Here is a 17988-nt window from a genome sequence, read left to right on the forward strand (position 1 = left end):
TTTAAGAACTATAACCCAACTAACCACATCTTCACTGTACTCATTTTACTAAGCCATATTCTCATCTTAATAAGAACACAGGTAGAAAAAAACACAACAAGCTGTAATTATTTATCTGGCCTTTTCTTGCAAATAATGTATTTGGATGGATTAAATGTATGAATGGATTAGGGGGAGGGCTGTGCTACTCACCAGATGGTTGTGTGGCAAGATCCTGTTCTCTGTTTGCTCAAATTGTAATGCGGTAGTATGAATCAACTTCAGATACAGTCACAATATACACCGATCAGTCACAACATTCAAACTGCTGACAGATGAAGTGAATGAAATCTTGTTACAATGACACCGGTTAATGACACCGAGTAGGAATATATCACACAGAAAGTGTACAGTCAGCTCTTGAATTTAGTGTGTTGGAAGCAGGAAAAAATGGACAAATGTAAGGATCTGAGTGACTTAAAAGGACCACGCTGTGATGCTTGTGATTGACTGGGTCAAACCATTTCTAATATGACAGATCTTGTTGGGTGTGTTTGGTATGCAAAAAGGACAACCGGTGACAGACAAAACATTTATTGGCAATGACATTAATTGTTTGCCTGGTTGGTCAAAGGATTTGGGCTCCTAATAGCTAAAAATCAGTTTGGTGTTATTAATGTATGCTATTAAATAGGCAAAGACTTAAATATTTGTATTTATCACCAGTTCAAATTAGAGGGTCTGCTTTCATCCAAAAAGGGGAATGGAATTACATAAGGAAAATGATCTGGATACATTGCTCTTGTCTATGTGAGTGAGATACAATTTAGGTCCCTGGTGTGCATCCTTCACATCTAAAAATCATGTGGCGAAAACTCTCAGAGCCTTTCTAAAACAGGAAAATAAAACCTTTACAAATGGAGACCATAAAAAGACAACACATATTACATATTACAGCAAATTCAGCTCAGTGTGCTGTGTTGGTGAGATTCAAAAATTTTCCCATCCTAACCTAAATGAGGCTTCAAAGTGTGAAAAACAAGCCCTTTAGCTAAAATTAAGACACACAAAGTGCATTTTTAACATGAAACAAAGGTTATACGAATATTATATTGTAATGTTAAAGTAATTTATTAATTAAGTAATTTATTGATGATTAAGTAATTTATTGTCAAATTAATAATTTCAGTAATTTTTTAAACCACGGCTGTTTACTCCAAACCATTTAGCGGCGCTAGAGAACGTTATTGCATTTATTGTCAACTTAATTCTCGAGGAAGAAGAGAAAGCTGACAGTTATTAAGAAGCAAATTGAGTTGTCTAATGTTTATATGGGTTTGCTAGCATTTTGTTCTCTTTATTTTAGCTCTTTTGTACATATTTCGACATTAGACTCTTTACATTTAATGACCTTTCCGTAAAAAAGTCAAACGGACGAACTCTCTTATTATACGGTTGCCAGACAGGTGACATTGCTTCTAAACTTCACTTCACAATGAATGTTCCGAAAACTGGTTATCGAGTATTCTCCGCCAACTCCAGCTCAGCATGTACCGAACTGGCAAAGAAGATTACAGAGTATGTTTTCTGTTAATAGCATATTTACCTGTACATTTGTTGGTCTTCTTAACTTTTGTTATTGGTAATCTTGAAGTTATTTTAGTTTTTTGGAGCTAGATATTACTAGCTAGCTAACCCTAGCAATATGTAAGTTAGCTAGACTAGCAGTTGAGGTACCTAGGTTAGCTTGCTTACTATCCAGCTGTCTTGTAATCCATGTAGGTAGTTGTTTAACGTAGCTAGCTAGCTAGCTAGTTGGTGATGGGTATGACTTGCTAGTTAGCTAGCTAGCATTAACTGTCTTTGTCCAGTCGGTGTGACCCTTTTACTGTCTGCTAGGTGTTGACGTTTTTCTCTACTTAAAAACCAACCGCGTGTAAATAGCTTTGTTAGTCATACAATCCTCAACGTAATGTTGTTATATAATGTTAAATCCCGCTTGATCTCAGGTTCCGCAGGTTGTCAGTGAAAACTGACAAATTACAAAACACCCTACAGATGTGCATATAAATATCATTAACGTTCAACAGTCTTGGTTTACTGGAAATCAATAGAACAGTGATTGACGTAGTTACGAAATTGGCCTGCGTTAATAATCCTATATTGGATCGATCCGCTTATGGGAAGATATGTTATCTTCCCAAGGCAAATTATGTTCGTCTACCAGTTGCAACAACTGTGGTAATTGAACATGATTTAGTTTTTTTCTGTACCATTATTCAGGCAGCTTTTCTTTTTGACACTCTAGGCGCCTTGGGGTGGAGTTGGGGAAATCCATTGTTTACCAGGAATCTAACAGAGGTGAAAATACTGCATCTTGCTAAATTAAGATGTTATATAGCCATATAGCCATACTGAGTGACATTAATTTATTGTGATTTATTCCCTTAAACATCACAGAGACCCGAATCGATGTCAAAGAGTCTGTTAGAGGCCAAACAATCTTCATCATTCAAACCATTCCCAGGTAATACAGATTTTTCAACGTGGCAACAGTGTGCCAATGATAAGAGACATGATTATCAAATAAACTAGAACAAATCATTAACCTAGCTAACAGGTGGACTTTTGATCTGTCTGAACTGTTTCCTATACAGCAGTTTTGCAGAGTGGACTTCCTTGATAACTCTAAACCCTGCCTTCATAAACAGAAGTGTAACGTTTGAGCGCTGCCTCCTGAAGTAGCCTGATATCCCAGTTTTGCTATTTTTCCATGACGCTTCTCCTACTTTGTTCGTTACATATGCCTATTTACCAGAGACGTTAACACTGCCATTATGGAGTTGCTGGTAATGGCGTATGCACTCAAGACCTCCTGTGCCAAAAACATCATCGGAGTCATCCCGTACTTCCCCTACAGCAAACAGTGCAAGATGAGGAAGCGGGGCTCCATAGTGTGTAAGCTGTTGGCGTCCATGCTAGCCAAAGCAGGTATCGCTTTATTGATATTTTTTTTTTTTTTTTTTTTTTTTTTTAATGTTTTAAGGTATTTGTAAGAAGCATTGGATGGTCACTATCAAGCCTTCAGCAACATTTTCCATTAATCAGGTTTGTCTCACATCATCACTATGGATCTGCATCAGAAAGAGATTCAGGGTTTCTTCAGCTTTCCTGTGGACAACCTACGTGCCTCCCCATTTCTTACACAGTACATCCAAGAGGAGGTGGGTGGCTTCCACTCCCAGCTTTAGATTTCCTGTCTGTGTGACATCTCAGCGTTGATGAGGCTGTTTGTATGACTTTAGAGTATTTGCTGTGGTTTGTCTCAGGTTCCTGACTACAGAAATGCCATCATCGTGGCAAAATCCCCCTCTGCTGCAAAAAGGTATTGGTGCCATGTTTCCTAAAACTGATTTGAAAGTGTAAATAGTTTTATGAGCAATTTAAGGCTTTTTTTCCCCTCATGTTCTTGTGGTTTTTTTAAGTTGGTGTGTATTCACCACAGAGCTGTCTGTCCAGTGGCGGATTACCAAATAGGCAGAGTGGGTACTAGTCTATGGCCCCATGATTTTTAGGTGCCCTGTGACAACGGATCAAAAAAGAAAAAAAAAGTATTGGAAGTAATTTGCGAGGGGGGCCCTGAGATTGACTACCTTGGTGCCTCCACAGGGTTTAATCTGGCACTGTGTGTGTATGTGCTTGTAAATGTGTGTGTGTGCGTGCGTGCTTGCTACCCACAGGGCTCAGTCCTATGCGGAGCGTCTGCGTCTGGGCCTGGCCGTCATCCATGGGGAAGCCCAGTGCGCCGAGTCTGACATGGCTGATGGCCGACACTCTCCTCCCTGTGTGCGCAACACCTCTGGCCACCCTGGCTTGGAGCTACCATGTAAGACCAACTTCTGTTTCCACATGTTTGAGCAAATTTGCACACTTGCAGATTCCTCAGTATAGACCCGTATACTGAAGACACTGGATGTACACCCGCTGGATGGCATGTAACATTTAGATTGATTGTAGACTCTGACAGTATTAGTTTAATTTGGTACACCTGCTTTTCAGTCGAACTGTGGGGTGGTACAGTAATAAGTACATGCTGTCTGCGGGGCTCACTACACAGGTTTACTAGGTAGTGCAACATACACAGGCTGACAGAGGTGCTCACTAAACCTAGGTTTTCAGTTGTTGCATGGCAGGTTTTAAATTTTGTGGTACCTTGACTAATTTTTTTATGTGCAGTTGCTTTACTCAGATCAAGCTCTTACTAAAAAGATGGCCATGTTCTGCTAAAAATAAAACTAAAATAATTAACAAAAGGTCATTTAAATGACTCCTGGATCCCTTTTGCGTAATTAATGACCCGACAGATATTTATTCTACTTTAATTCTGTTCTCATTTGTGTGTTTTTTATATCTCATGGGGACTTTTAACACTCCTCAGGGAGGATATTCAGAGCCATGCATTAGTGTCTCTTAAGAGTTATCTCTTAAGACTTGTAATTTGATTTAGTCAAAGAGTTATATTTTTTATATAACCTCATTCCCCTCTTTAGAAGACCCTACCTTGCACTCCCACCCTTTGGTCCTTCTTTTGAGTACACCTGTGCATCAATCTGTATATGTTGTTTTAGGCATTGTTTGTGTCTTTTATGAGCTAGCGGTTTTGACCATAGGGCCAACTGAGTGTTTGTTTTTACTATGCATCGAATCTGTCAAAGCACTTATAAGTACTATATAAGCAAACACTTATGAACGCATACAGCATAGACTTGGAAGTTAATTAGGAGCCTACAAGTAAACCTATAGAGTAGGTTGGCCCAATAAACTGACACATCCATCTTTTTTTTTTTTTTTTTTTTTTTTTTTAATAAAGGTACACATTTGATAGCTGTTTTCTCTTACAGTGCATCAGTAAGCTGATCATGTAATTTCTTGGAATGTTTAATAAGGAAAAAAAAAGTAAAACAAATATGCATTTTGCCTACTTAGCTCATATCTGAGTGAATCCTGAGGGTTGTTGAAGTCCCTGCTCTCATTTCTCTGTTTTGAGTTGTATGTGGATGGTGTTTAATGTGGTGTTTATTTGTTGGTAATAGGCAAGCAGCAAGCTCCGTTCCCAGGCATCGAGCTCCCAAGTACGCTGATTAACTTTCTCTGCTTCTGATCCCAGCAGTCACCGCACTGAATTGGCTCCCTGTGTGTGCATGCCTCACCCATGGCTCTCAGCTCCTGCAGACAGCACTCTGGCACTCGCACATTCAAACCGAGTCTATGGTTCTCATGTTCACACTAGCCATTCAGACTGTAGCCATCTGTGGCTGGATATGTCATTTTTTTAAAGAGCAGACCTTATTTTACAGTCTGAATATCGCGGGTTATCTGAGCTGTGCGGGTGTTCAGAGTGCTTATATACAGGACTAAAAGACCTCACCTGAAGTACTTTTTTTTCTTGAAAATTTATAGTCCCTGCAAAATATCTGTCTGAGATGTATACACGTGCTCGGTTTGATCAGAGCCCATTTTGCCAATCAACACATCTTGCCTGCTTGTGCAAAATTCCGCAGACTATAGAGTTTGAGCGGTTGCCTGGTAGCTGCTTGATGTCAAGGCCTCTGTTAGGTCTTGGAAACACATGACCTTCAGGAATAAGAAATCTGAGAACTGTGTTGGTCTACACACTCCTGTCTGAACCACTGGACACAACACAAACTAAAAATACCTCTAGGTAGTTGTTAATACCTTTTAACAAACATTAATGTATACTGGTGTGATTTGTGTTTTGTTTGCCTATAAACACAGCAAGTTCATCTCTTGCTTTTTAATATAAATGTGACTGTGGATTAAAACAAATGCTCTAACAAAGCATCAACATCTTAAGCTTGTCTTCATCTGTCGTGCCTTAAAGGTGCTATTTTTATGGTTTTATTTGAGAGTGGCAGCATTTAAAACTTGTTTTACTGAGTGCAGCTCTAAGTGAAGAACCCATTATAACCCATATCTTCCCATTAGTAGAAGTGTGTATTTTGCTCTGCAGATGAAAGGCATGTGTTGAAAGCATGTTTAAGCCCTCAGAACCTGAGTTCTGCCCTGTCTGATAAACTGTATACAAGCGTGTATGCAAGTGTGTATGTTTGCTGGAAGTGTGTTTTGTGTATTGCCTTTCCTGTGACTGAAGACTTGGCTGTTAAATTAGAACAGCCATGCAATCTTGCCCCCCCACTATTCCAGTCACTAACCCCGTCTTTGAGGACAAGATTGTGTGTTCTGTGCAGTTGGTCTGCACATATTGTGTTGAAACCTCTTAGCCATTCTCCTTCATGATTGGGTATGTTGGGCAAAAAAAGATGCTTTGGTTTCTGCATGGCATGTGCTGCAATGAGTTTGCAATTCCAAACTGAATTGTAGGTGGGGTAAAATGGGGAAACATCGAAGACTTAAAGACTTGCTTGCAGGACTCCTCTGATGACTTACTCATTATTTAACGATGGCTAGGGATTGTTCTGGTTATTATATGCCTTTGAACCCATCTTACCCAGTCTACACTGACAGAAAACGCTTAAATGGTTTAATGGTATCCCTCTTCAGAAGCTCATGTGACATGTTTATGACTTACCAGCTGTAACCTCTCTTTATAGTGATGATGGCCAAGGAGAAACCACCCATCACGGTGGTGGGGGATGTCGGAGGACGCATTGCTATTATTGTTGTAAGAAATATAATTCTTGATTTATACGTTACCAGTTTCACTACCATAGCAGGCACTGTGAAACAAGTCCTGCTTTTAATATTGCGAGTCATGGCTTGTGCATCTCTATAGATACAAAGGCTTTAAAATAATCTTTTCATAGCCTTGAGAGTGAGCTATACTGTACCAAGGCAAAGGAAACCCTCTAAAGGTGTTCGGTGCATCTTATTTACATTAACCTGCTTCCAGGATGACATCATAGATGACGTAGAGGACTTTGTGGCAGCTGCGGAGATCCTGAAGGAGAGAGGAGCCTATAAAATCTACATCATGGCCACGCACGGGCTGCTGTCCGCAGATGCTCCACGCCTCATCGAGGAGTCTGCCATAGATGAGGTAGAGTACCCGCACTGCCCAGGTCACCCAGGACTCGCACCAACACACAAAACTATGGCTCCTAAGCTGTCAGCAGCTAATGCTGTACTCTTCTTCAGTTTAAACATATATTTAAAAGCATTTGTCTTTGTCCAAATACTTATAGGTTGCTGTTAATAGGCGTGTTTCTCAGTCGATGTGGCACAGTGCTGGATGGCCGTCTTTCCTTGCAGGTGGTGGTGACCAACACCGTTCCACATGAGGTGCAGAAGCTGCAGTGTCCCAAGATCAAGACGGTGGACGTCAGTATGATCCTGGCTGAGGCCATCCGACGCATCCACAACGGCGAGTCCATGGCCTACCTGTTCCGCAACATCGCTGTGGATGACTGAGGCAGCGAGTGCCATCCGGCTCGCTCCGAACGCCAGCAGTCCCCGGGTCGGAATGCCACCCCTTCAGCATGTGCCAAGTGTTCTAAAACCCAATTATTTAAGACAATTAAATGAACTTATTTAAATATGCGTCTCTCTAGATGTGCGTGATGGGAGGTTAAAAATGTAGCTTTATGTTAAATCTGAGGAACAGACCTTACAGTTGTCAGTGTGGAATGTTCCTGTTTGCTTCAATACAGTCAGTTAAACTACGCAGCTTTGACTTGCTGCAACTGTGATGCATATATGCAAGAGTTAGGAATGTTAGTGATGCATATATGCAAGTTATGAGTGTTAGTGACGCATGTTTGTAAGAGTTATGAATGTTCGTGTTGCTCTAGTCATTTGCACTTCTGTAGTCCATCTATTAACTGTATGCCGTATTGGACGTTTGGTATTTGTCTGCTTGAATAGGTTGCCAGATGAAGTCTGAGTCCAAACTGATATCCGTACAGAAGACTGAGGGTGTACGTGAAGGATCCTAAATGTGTGAGAAGCTGCATGCTCGTGCTTAGTCACGCAGCACTTTAATAGTATTATGTCTGATACAACCAGCCTGTCCAAAATGCCCTAAAGCTGTGGACAAATGTGGAGAACAACATATTGTTTTGTGTTTTTTGTTTGTCTCACCTGTCTGGGCTCAGTTATGTGGTGCTCATCTTGATGTTCTAGGGTACACCTTGTTCTCAGATTTTTAAAGGGAGATGCACACAAACACGAAACATCCCTCAACATTTACAGTATGAGGTCAGTTAATGTAGCTGGTGCTCATATTGTCAGACACTGACCTCTGCTCTAGTGAATGCTTGTTAGCTTTCATGTCAGATGGTTGCAGTATTATTTCCATCTTGTTTCTTGAATGTATATACTTTTGTGTAAATTCATAAAGCAGCACAATTTCATGGCAGGAGTTCACCTCTTTATTTCACACCTGGCAACTGATCCAGTAAAAATAACAGCTTTTCCTTAAAGGTACAATTCCACAAAATAAACTCCACAATTTTCCACTTGCTACAAATACAGTAAACTTGTCAAGACAGTTAATCAAGGCCAATTAAGTGTGCACTGGGAATATTGGTCTAATGTTGCTAGTTAGCAAGCATTAAAATTAAGTACACCAAAATATCTTTTCCATAATTGAATTCACAACACACACAATAGGCTACTGGTGACAAGCTAAACAGTTACAGTACATTGCAGTTTCTCTTCAATATAGAGTTTTTAAAAAGCAGCTTTGATTCACTAATTCACCAACCACTCGTCCCTTGCAAAGGAGAACAACAGCTGAGCATGTGATTTCTCCCTCAGTTTCTGCGACATCCAGCCCCTACGTTATGAGAATGTTGGTACAAAACCAATAAAGGAAACGCTGGTTGTCAACCATATCTTGGCTGATGGACTGTAGCCGGCCTGGTTATGTGGGTGGAAAATTGTGTAAATGTATTATTTTGCTGATCTGTTCCTTTAAGGGATTCCTCCATGTTAACAAGGCAAAAGACACGCAAGGCAAGTTTATGTCGTCTAATCATCAATAGCACACCAGGTCTATTTCTGATATTACTGAGCTCAAGCGGTTGCAGCGTTGCTCAGCTGAAGAGCGACCGTGCGCTGTGTTCACGTGTTGATACCCGTAGTTTTTGTTCTTCGCATTGTTAGTAGTTGGTACGAAATTGCGTCTCTGTGCACGTGTGGATTCACATCATCTCTCCACACCTCGCCCGCCATGTCCACTTCTTGTTTTGAATTATGTTATGACAGGTGCCGTTAAGCCAGACAATGCACGTTTGGCGTTATTTTACTCACCAGTCTCTACGAGAGCGACAATGGTTGCTATAGCGACCGTATTCAGAGCCGTATTGAACTATTTTCAAAAAAAATGTTCGAAACAGTGATTTGTTCATGATGTATGTTACAGTTTTTGATTTGCAGTCATATTTTTAAAATAAACATGCATTTTTTGCTTTATTGAGTTAAATATGAATTGACTACTTTATAATGTAATAGTCTTCAAGTATAATATTGTGTAATAGAATAACTTGTAAACCCCGCCCCTTACCCCCAGCTTTCGGCCAGGTGGCAGCAATCTGATGCATTAAAAAGCCAGGAGTATTAGTAGCGATTGTTCATAGATCCAGACTGCTTGTAATTCTAACATTTACAGCCGCTGATCAGTCTTGTTGGGTGTAATCTGAATCTTCAAAACGGATTTCTTTGAAATCCATATTGAGCTTCATTAAACCAGTCGGTCTAATTCTGATCGCTCACTATTTGCACTACTGTTTCACTTGGTCGCAGACCCTGTACTTGCTCAGAACTCCTCAGGCTAACTCAGATGACACTGAGGCGCATAGACCAAGTCCAGGGGCAAAGACATTGATTCACCCAAAATCTTCATATTACAATCACACTTTACTGTAATGCTTCCGGTTCAGCTCATGAGGTAAACAGGCTATAACTCTTCCCAAATGAGTCTGGATAGGGAGAAAGGAGATTCCTCACCTGTACACTGCTGTGCTCCCCCAGGGCTAGAAAATGATGTTCAAAGGCCTTATAACAGCAGTTAGAGATGCACTGAAAGGGTTAAACAGGCACCAAAACTTCTTTTCTCTTCAATAAATATATATTCAGGAACTAAAGGTTGCAGCATAAATGTTAACGGCACTTTTCTGAAGTATTTTAAGACACTTAAATTGTGAATAGATTTTTATTAAATACATTGATGGTGACTCACCTCAGTTTGTCAGAAATTCGTGTGTTCAGGGTATTTTGATATGTGGTAGATGCATTAGGTAGTTGTGTGCTTTAGCCTGTCTTATAAGAGGAACTAAGGCATACCCAGTCATGTCTCTTCCTCTTTGAGCTCAGGGAAACAATACACCTTGTCTCCCAAAAGGGGAAAATTGTGTGTGTGAGTGAGAGAATGTAGAATATGTACTGCTGGATCCTATGGTAATTTCCAGTCTGGCTGAGGAATATATATTATGTTCAATATAATACATGTTAGTGTCACAAGCCACATAGAAAGCATTAACTGACTTGGTAATTGTTACTAAGGGAATTGGTTTCAACTGTTGTCTGTTTTCACAACAAATGCAGATATATTTTGAATTCATCGTGATTTAACATGATTTTGTTGGATAATATTATTAATAAATGCTTGATATTCTATCTCTGTCCAATGATTGGCCCCCTGAGTAGCTGTTCTTATTCAAAAGGCCATTCAGTTTAAGGACTCTAATTTCTGACATCCCATAGTACCCAATAAGAAGAGAAAGTAGACATTTGCAAACAAGAGCTTCCCTATCATTTTATTTCTGCTTTGGCTACTGTACTAATGTACAATTGCACTATTGTACTGATCAAGGTGAGAAGATACAAGCAGGCTGAATCACCACTAGAGGGCAGAAGACTACTAGACGGTCTCTTCACTCTGTCCATTTCATACTCATTTAGAAAATATTATTTAGTAAATGTAAATTCCCCACCCCCCGACCCCCGTTTCCAGTTTAGACTAAATTTACATATGAGATTGATGCTATGAAACCCTGGTGTAGTTTCACCTACCTTTTAGTTTGTTCATTAGGTTAAACTGATTTATATTTACTACTGTTAAATGAAAAATACATTTTTTAGAGAAAAAAATCTATATTTTAAAAACACTTGCATAATTATGTTTACAGCATATCTATGATTACCACTTTATATATTTCACTCAAACATGTTTGAACAATTAAATATTTATTTGTTGATAACATTGGAAGTGCAATGTATTTCTTACATGACATTAGACTATGAAAAGTCTATGCTTAAGCCTGGCTTTCAACAAGGTTAAGGCTCTGGCTCGGTACTTTTTGGCAATGACTTTTTAAACCAATGCAAACATCATGCAAACAATGAATTAAAACAATGTATTAAATAGGCATGTTAATGCTTTAGCCCACACCACTTGACTATAGTCAGAATACTTGTACACTATTTAAACAGGGCTTAAAACTTAAATTTACACATGTTGATCTTGCATCAAAGCTTGAGAAGCTCAAATCAACTTCGAAAACTGCCATAACATTCGGTTTACTTTATACACGACCTGCAGCTGGTTTACATTTCTTTCACAGAGCAATACCAGTATGTTTAGCCATGCTCCATCCACTCTACACCAGCTGGCAGTTCCCTTCTTTATAAACCTCTGCCTCTGTCTGTACTTGGAGGCTGCTATTGGTGCTCAACTGGGAACATTCAAAAGGTTGTGAGAAGTTTGCGACGCTTCTTTCTGCATCTTCACAACTTTATGCACCCCCCCACAAACTCCACCCCCCTTCCATGTCCCCACTGCCCCTCTGCTGCTTGCTTTAGGAGATGGTGCAGCTGTTGGTCTTGTTCATCGGTGGGCGCGCCCCGCTGTTCTTGGGGAAGGTCTCCCTGCGGCGACAGAGGGCGGGGCTCAGGCGGCTGGGCAGGTTGGCCTGCTGCAGCAGTTCCCTGAACACCTCCATCACATTGGCGTTCTCCTTTGCCGAGGCCTCCAAGAAGCAGCTGTTGCAGTCCAGCTCCACGGTGGCCAGCACATCTTCGGCGGACACCTGCCGCTCGCCATCCCGGTCTGCCTTGTTGCCAACCACCACGATGGGCGTGAGCTTGTCCTCCTTGATCTCCAGAATCTCCTTACGAAGGCTCTTCACGGCTTCGAGTGACTCGGGGTCGTCCACGGAGTAGACCAGGGCGAAGGCATCACCGTTCTGGATGGAGAGCTTGCGCATGGCGGGGAAAGCGTAGCTACCGCTTGTGTCCATGATGTGGACGGTCACCTTGACGCCAGCCACCTCATACTCCCTGCTGTGGAGCTCCTCCACAGTGCGACGGTGTTTCGGCTCGAAGCTGTCCTGCAGGAATCGCTGGATCAGAGCTGTTTTCCCCACTCCGGCAGCTCCCATGAACACCAGACGCACCTCGGTCTTCTCCTTCACATCCACAGACATCCTGGATTTTCTCCTCTACCCTAATGGACTAGACAGTTGCTCTGTAGATCTTAGAACTTAGAACTTAAATAAAGTTTGCAGAAAGTGACATTGGTGTGCGTTCAGCCAGAAACTTCTGGAGCTTTTTAGTAATTATCAGGAATCGTAGAGGATACTAGACAGACACTAGAGTATGTGAAAAGACAGTAACATAAGCAGCAGTAGTGCACCATACACGGCTGACAGGTGCTTTTGTGTCTTGTGTGCCTGCGCGTCCTATTTATAGATTTTCTCAATCACAGCAGATCCATGCCTACCCAGAACTCTCAGCCAATCGCTTTGAGGCAGCACTCCTTATTGTCATCTCAGCGACCAATTGAAAAGGAGTATGCAGATGAGAAATGTTATCATACCTTCAAATAAGAGGTATAAATAAGGGGTATACAGTTAAAGAAGTGTTTTGTGCAGAATGATGCGAGCGTCATTGTCACCTGGCTTCTCCATTGCTATGTATAAAGTGAGAACAAAAATAATGAACACTTTATTAATCACATATATAATAATGAATTTCATGTTTTGTTATTTAGATTTGCACAATGTTCATAATTTTGGAACTCATTAAAATTTAAAAAATCTTTTAAAAGTTGTTTAGTTTTTCGATTTTCCTGCCTTTCTCAGGTCTTCTGATAAAATTATATATACAAAAATAGTAATATATATATATATATATATATATATATATATATATATATATATATATATATATGACAACAAACATGTGTACATATGCTCTGTAAAAATCATACTTGATTGCCTAATTTAGTGTTGAAATAGGTAGAGTATAAATGTGATCTCCAGAAGTTGACAAATTTTCGAACACACATTAAAATGTAGTGAGGTTGACCTAGAGCCTCATAAGGAGTTGATGCCATTTCCGAATGAGGGCTGTAGCCGTCAGGGCAGAAGAGCCTATATTTAGACATTTGCCAGCATGTGCTGACATGTGAGGTGGCTCTGGAGATATTTCCTGTGTCGGGGTAATTACAGTCAGACTACTCCTCATCATATAGCTGTTCTGTCAGCTTCCAGCCTGTATTGAGCTTCTGCATTTAAAGTGAAACATAAGGATGCTATGAATGTATGTGTGCATTTGTTTGTGTATGTGTCTGTGAATGAGACATAGGCTTCATACCATGTACAGTTTCTTTAATCAGTAGCACTGTCTGTGTGTTTGTGTGTGTGTGTGTGTGTGTGTGTGTGAGAGAGAGAGAGAGAGAGAGAGAGAGAGAGAGAGAGAGAGAGAGAGAGAGAGAGAGAGAGAGAGAGAGAGACAGAGTGCTTGCTTTACTCTTTCCATTGCTTCTGGTTGTCCTCATCTCTGCAACTGTTCTTTGGCTTTAAATTGGAGGGCTAGATTTCTAAACTCATCTTTGAGTCACTGGTTCAGCCAGAGGAAGGCCAGCAGGTTGGACTATGCCACACCAAAATAGGCAGCAGCTTCTACAGAAAGAGTGCCTTCAACCTCTAAGAAGCTGCATTTTCATGGCAAGTGCCGAGAATCTGATGCTGGTCCCACTGAGGCAGATCTTAGTGGTTGGCTCAAACTGCACAGTTTGACAAAAGCAGTGGCTGCCTGTGTCAGCCATAATCTGGATTAGTGGATTATTTTTCATGGCCAGTGTAGTTCTGCTTTATTTTCTGTGAGTATCTTAGCTCATCAGAAGGCTCTCTGCACTGGTCTTGGACTGCTTCCTGCATTGTTTCATTTAGGCTCTATTCTCAAGGCAAAGCCAAAATCAGTCCACTAATTAGAACACAGAGTCAAGTGGTATGTCACAACTCTTCCTTTTGCTCTTCTGCTCTCGTCTGGGGAGCCTCTACTTTTCCTTGTCTTCCATGACACTTGAAAGATGGTCGGTCAAATTGGGCGGTTCATAAATCTTGAAGGGCTCAAGGTCCTTTGTAGTTAAGCATCAGGGTTTTAAAGCATCAGTGCTCCTTCTCTCTCTGCCCCCCCGCTTTCTCTCCCACCCCGCTACAGCACCCCATTTCTCTTGGGTTTGCTCTCTCCACACACCTCTCTGACCCTCCCCCCGCCCCCCATCTTTCTCTCTCTCTCTCTCTCTCTCTCTCTCTCTCATGAGTGTTTATGAGGGTAACAGCACATGTTTTGTTCTTAACTCTCCTCTACTTTTTTCAAACTTATTTCAGTTCTTAATTCCCATTCAAATCAAAATATATCTGTCTAGAGCTTTTTGCAACATATGTTGCTGTATGTTGCACGGCAAGGGTTGCTGCACTTCTAGAAGGATTTGTAATTTTTCATTTTGGGTCATATGCTTGATATGTGGAATTAGGATTTATATTTCTAATGTGAACATCTCCTGTAGGCTTTCACAGTTGATGAAAAAGTGCATCTTAATCTCACCTGTCTTCTTGCGGTCTTAACCTCACCTGTCATAGCACAGTGACTAGTAATAATTTCCTCTTTTGGCAGTCAGATCTTTCTGTATCTGCCCTGTGGTCACTGAGCCTGTACTTGGTTTGGATCTGTCTCTGCTTTGTATCTCTGACAGTAAGGAGATACCCTGCCAATTCATACTCTGTTTAGGGCCCATAACACTCTAATTTACTTTTTTACTTTCATAGTCCCAATGTTCCGAATATTTGTTTCTACTTTGGTATATTATTTTGTTTATGTATAGATATGGTGGTAAAGCAGTGCTGGTCAGAGGCTGGTCTGTGTCAATGGTTGTTACAGAGATAGTAAACCTCACAACCAGCTGACATGGAGCGATCGGGAGGCAGAAGCATACGCTGAGAAGAGTAAGATTTATTAAGGGCAAATCCATAATCAGAGTCATAGTCCTGGTCTAGGGTCATAGAGTCAATACGAAGAGTACAGGAATACATAATAAACAACAAGAAACAAAACACGATGCAAGAAGGGGACGCAGGCTATAACAACAATACAAGCTACAGAAAGAACAAACAACAAACATAAACGATAACATGAACAACATGCAAAGGAAATATGAGGCATGGAATACAGAAGGCTAGGAATAACAATAAACAACAAACTAACAGTGAACTAGATGGGGTTTAAATACATGTATAAAAAGAGTTAACAAGACACAGGCGATACAAAAGAGAGTGAAAACCAAAACAACATTGACTGGAAAGGGAATGGGGAAAATGAACCAATGACAAGACAGGGAAACCAGGGAGACAGGAATGCGAAGAGGGGCCAGCAGTGACACTGACTAAGGGGACTCTCTTCAGAATTTGGTTCTTGGGATTGGTCTTGGCGTGGTCTTTAAAGTGGTCTTTGGACTAGTCTTCAAATGCAGCATTTCTATTGGACTGGTCTTTAAGTGCATCCAGAAATATAGGGATCTTTTTTGGATGTTTATTGACAGTGAGAACTGGCTTTCTCACTGTCTCACAGGTACTGGTGGGTGCTTTAATTTGGCTTTTGAGATTAATTCAGTGAAATTCTGCATGCAGGGTTTCTATTGTATGCTTATCCCATTTAGTGTAACCATGGTGACTGTAAGCTGAGTGGACCCAATATCTCACTTCTATTAGACTATCAAATAATTCTGTGCCTATTTAAAATGGATGATCTATAAACTCCTCTTTATTGCATATAGTGCTTTGTGAGTTTTTTTCCTTTAGTGAATTCACTGCCTTGCTGAAACTACCTGATTCAGTAATGATAAGGCTGGGGTAAGTGTACTGCATTGTGTACTCTAAGGTAGCATTGTCTAAAGTGAGCTGTTGTCTGTGTTCATGGCATCTGGGCTTTTTTTGGAAGATTTGTTTTTGAGGTGTTGAGGTTTTTTTTTGAGGCCAGGGCCCAGTTCTGGCAGTAGATCTTCAGCAGGTCTGGGTGCTGCTGTAACCTCTGTGCAGTGGATGACAGCAGCACCAGGTCATCTGCACAGAGCCATAATTTAACTTCCTGTCTTGTAGGATGAATCCAAGGGTGACATATTGTTCCAACTGCACCACTAACTCATTAATGTTTGAACAGTGTTGGACTAAGGCTGCATCCCTGACTCACTCCTCTTTCCTGAGTGAAGAACTCTGTATGTTTGATGCCAATTCTTACCCCACACATGTTTCCCAAATAATATCACAATAAAACAGGCAAAAGTTTTTTTCTTCCGTTTTTGGTTTGATCAGTTCTGAAAGAACGGATGTGCCGATGCATAGAGATGCACAGACATACACAGAGGTGCGCATAGACTGCGGATATTAGCATGCAGCTCTAAACTCATTTCCCACTGGACCCTTCAGCTGTGCCAGATAATGTTGCCTATGCCACATACCCTCCTGATGAGGCCAAAACCTGCAGATGGGTGTGATGGAGGCTTTAGTGAATTGCTCATCACAACCCGTCTCAGTTTTCTTGTTAGACTGTGTTTAGATGATGCCTGCGCAGATGGAGTAGAGCATATCTTCGGTTTTCACAGATTAATCTAAATACCTCTGCCAAATAAATGTTAATAATTTCTTAAGTTACTACTAAATAAACAACTGTATTCGTTATATGTTTAGTTTGTAATCCAGTTTGTCATCTAGTTTCTCTTCTGAGCCTTGGTTCCTCTCAATGATTGTTCCTCTTGCTCTCAGAGAGTTTTTCATTAGGGGTCTGGATCAAGATACTCTGGATTTTCTTTCAGTAATTGCAAGTGGAAGTGCAGTAGTCCAGTTATGTTTTCCACTGCCCAGCTGTGCTTCCAATACAAATATCTATTCCTTCCCCTCTACTTTCTTCAAATCTGGTAGACTGAGAAGTCTATAGGTTTTGAAGTGTTAAAATCTATAAAAATTGTGAGGTCCTGTTCAAACTACAGTATGTAAATTTATCCTTTAGGGATGGCTCGTGCAGGTTATGCTGAATATGTTTTACTGTTTTTGCATATTGGAGCTCACCCAGTGTGTCTGGCAGGACCAGATGTGAACAAATAGCCTAAAACTAATACATATATCACATAAAATATTGTTTTTTTCTATAAAATAAACAGAAATAAAAGTACCCTACTGATTATTACCCACCTCTTCGCTGAGGTTTTGTTTGATCTGAAGAGTATCTCATGTTTTGCTGAAATCTGTCATTAGTATTAATGTAATTCCAGGTTAGCAGTGGGTTTAATGAGAGAGTGTGTGTGCAAATGTGTATTTCATTTTTTTCTGGCAGTGACTCAACCCTCACAGACAGAGCATTATGTGCCTCCAGCTTGTGTCCATCCTGTACCCTCATTTACATGAGCCGTCTCCCTTCTGGGCCCTCTCTCTCTTTCTCCATCTGCCACCCTGGCAATCCCAAGATACTGATAAGACATCGGAAAGGCCTGGAACTGGCTCCGCTTTGTCACAATGAGTGAGACAGAGGTCAGTGCCCCAGTCCTGGGGAAGATGCAGTAGTCAGGTAGGTTCAGTCCTCATCCTGTTCTGCTTGTTGAAGACATGTTTGCCTCCCACACTGCCAGACCTGGCTGAAAAGAGACCTTAATGTGCTCCTAAAGTTACCTTGTCTAATATGTGAAGAGATGTCTCT

The 17988-nt window shown here is 40.8% G+C and overlaps 2 protein-coding genes across 4 annotated transcripts; one reads left to right on the forward strand and one right to left on the reverse strand.

Moving 5' to 3' along the window:
* The first annotated feature begins 1248 nt into the window (after nucleotides 1–1248).
* On the forward strand, nucleotides 1249–9442 carry prpsap1 (phosphoribosyl pyrophosphate synthetase-associated protein 1). 3 transcript variants are annotated; one of them, XM_027000362.2, is made up of 12 exons: nucleotides 1249–1557; nucleotides 2288–2340; nucleotides 2440–2506; nucleotides 2798–2970; nucleotides 3088–3203; nucleotides 3309–3364; nucleotides 3720–3865; nucleotides 5073–5111; nucleotides 6612–6682; nucleotides 6911–7057; nucleotides 7270–7474; nucleotides 7882–9442. In XM_027000362.2, exons 1-11 carry the CDS (start codon nucleotides 1475–1477, stop codon nucleotides 7426–7428), a joined length of 1110 nt encoding a protein of 369 aa, XP_026856163.1. In that variant the 5' UTR covers nucleotides 1249–1474; the 3' UTR covers nucleotides 7429–7474; nucleotides 7882–9442. The 3 variants fall into 3 exon arrangements, with proteins under 3 accessions (XP_026856163.1, XP_026856162.1, XP_026856164.1); XM_027000361.2 differs by having other exon boundaries at nucleotides 7270–9442; XM_027000363.2 differs by lacking the exon at nucleotides 5073–5111 and having other exon boundaries at nucleotides 7270–9442.
* A 1756-nt stretch (nucleotides 9443–11198) lies between these two features.
* rasd4 (rasd family member 4) lies at nucleotides 11199–12660 on the reverse strand. Its single transcript, XM_027000373.2, has one exon. The coding sequence runs from the start codon at nucleotides 12441–12443 to the stop codon at nucleotides 11817–11819; it is 627 nt and encodes a 208-aa protein (XP_026856174.2). The 5' UTR covers nucleotides 12444–12660; the 3' UTR covers nucleotides 11199–11816.
* Nucleotides 12661–17988: the final 5328 nt, after the last annotated feature.

The sequence above is a fragment of the Electrophorus electricus genome, chromosome 1 (genome assembly GCF_013358815.1).
Source record: "Electrophorus electricus isolate fEleEle1 chromosome 1, fEleEle1.pri, whole genome shotgun sequence".
Lineage (NCBI taxonomy): Eukaryota > Metazoa > Chordata > Actinopteri > Gymnotiformes > Gymnotidae > Electrophorus > Electrophorus electricus.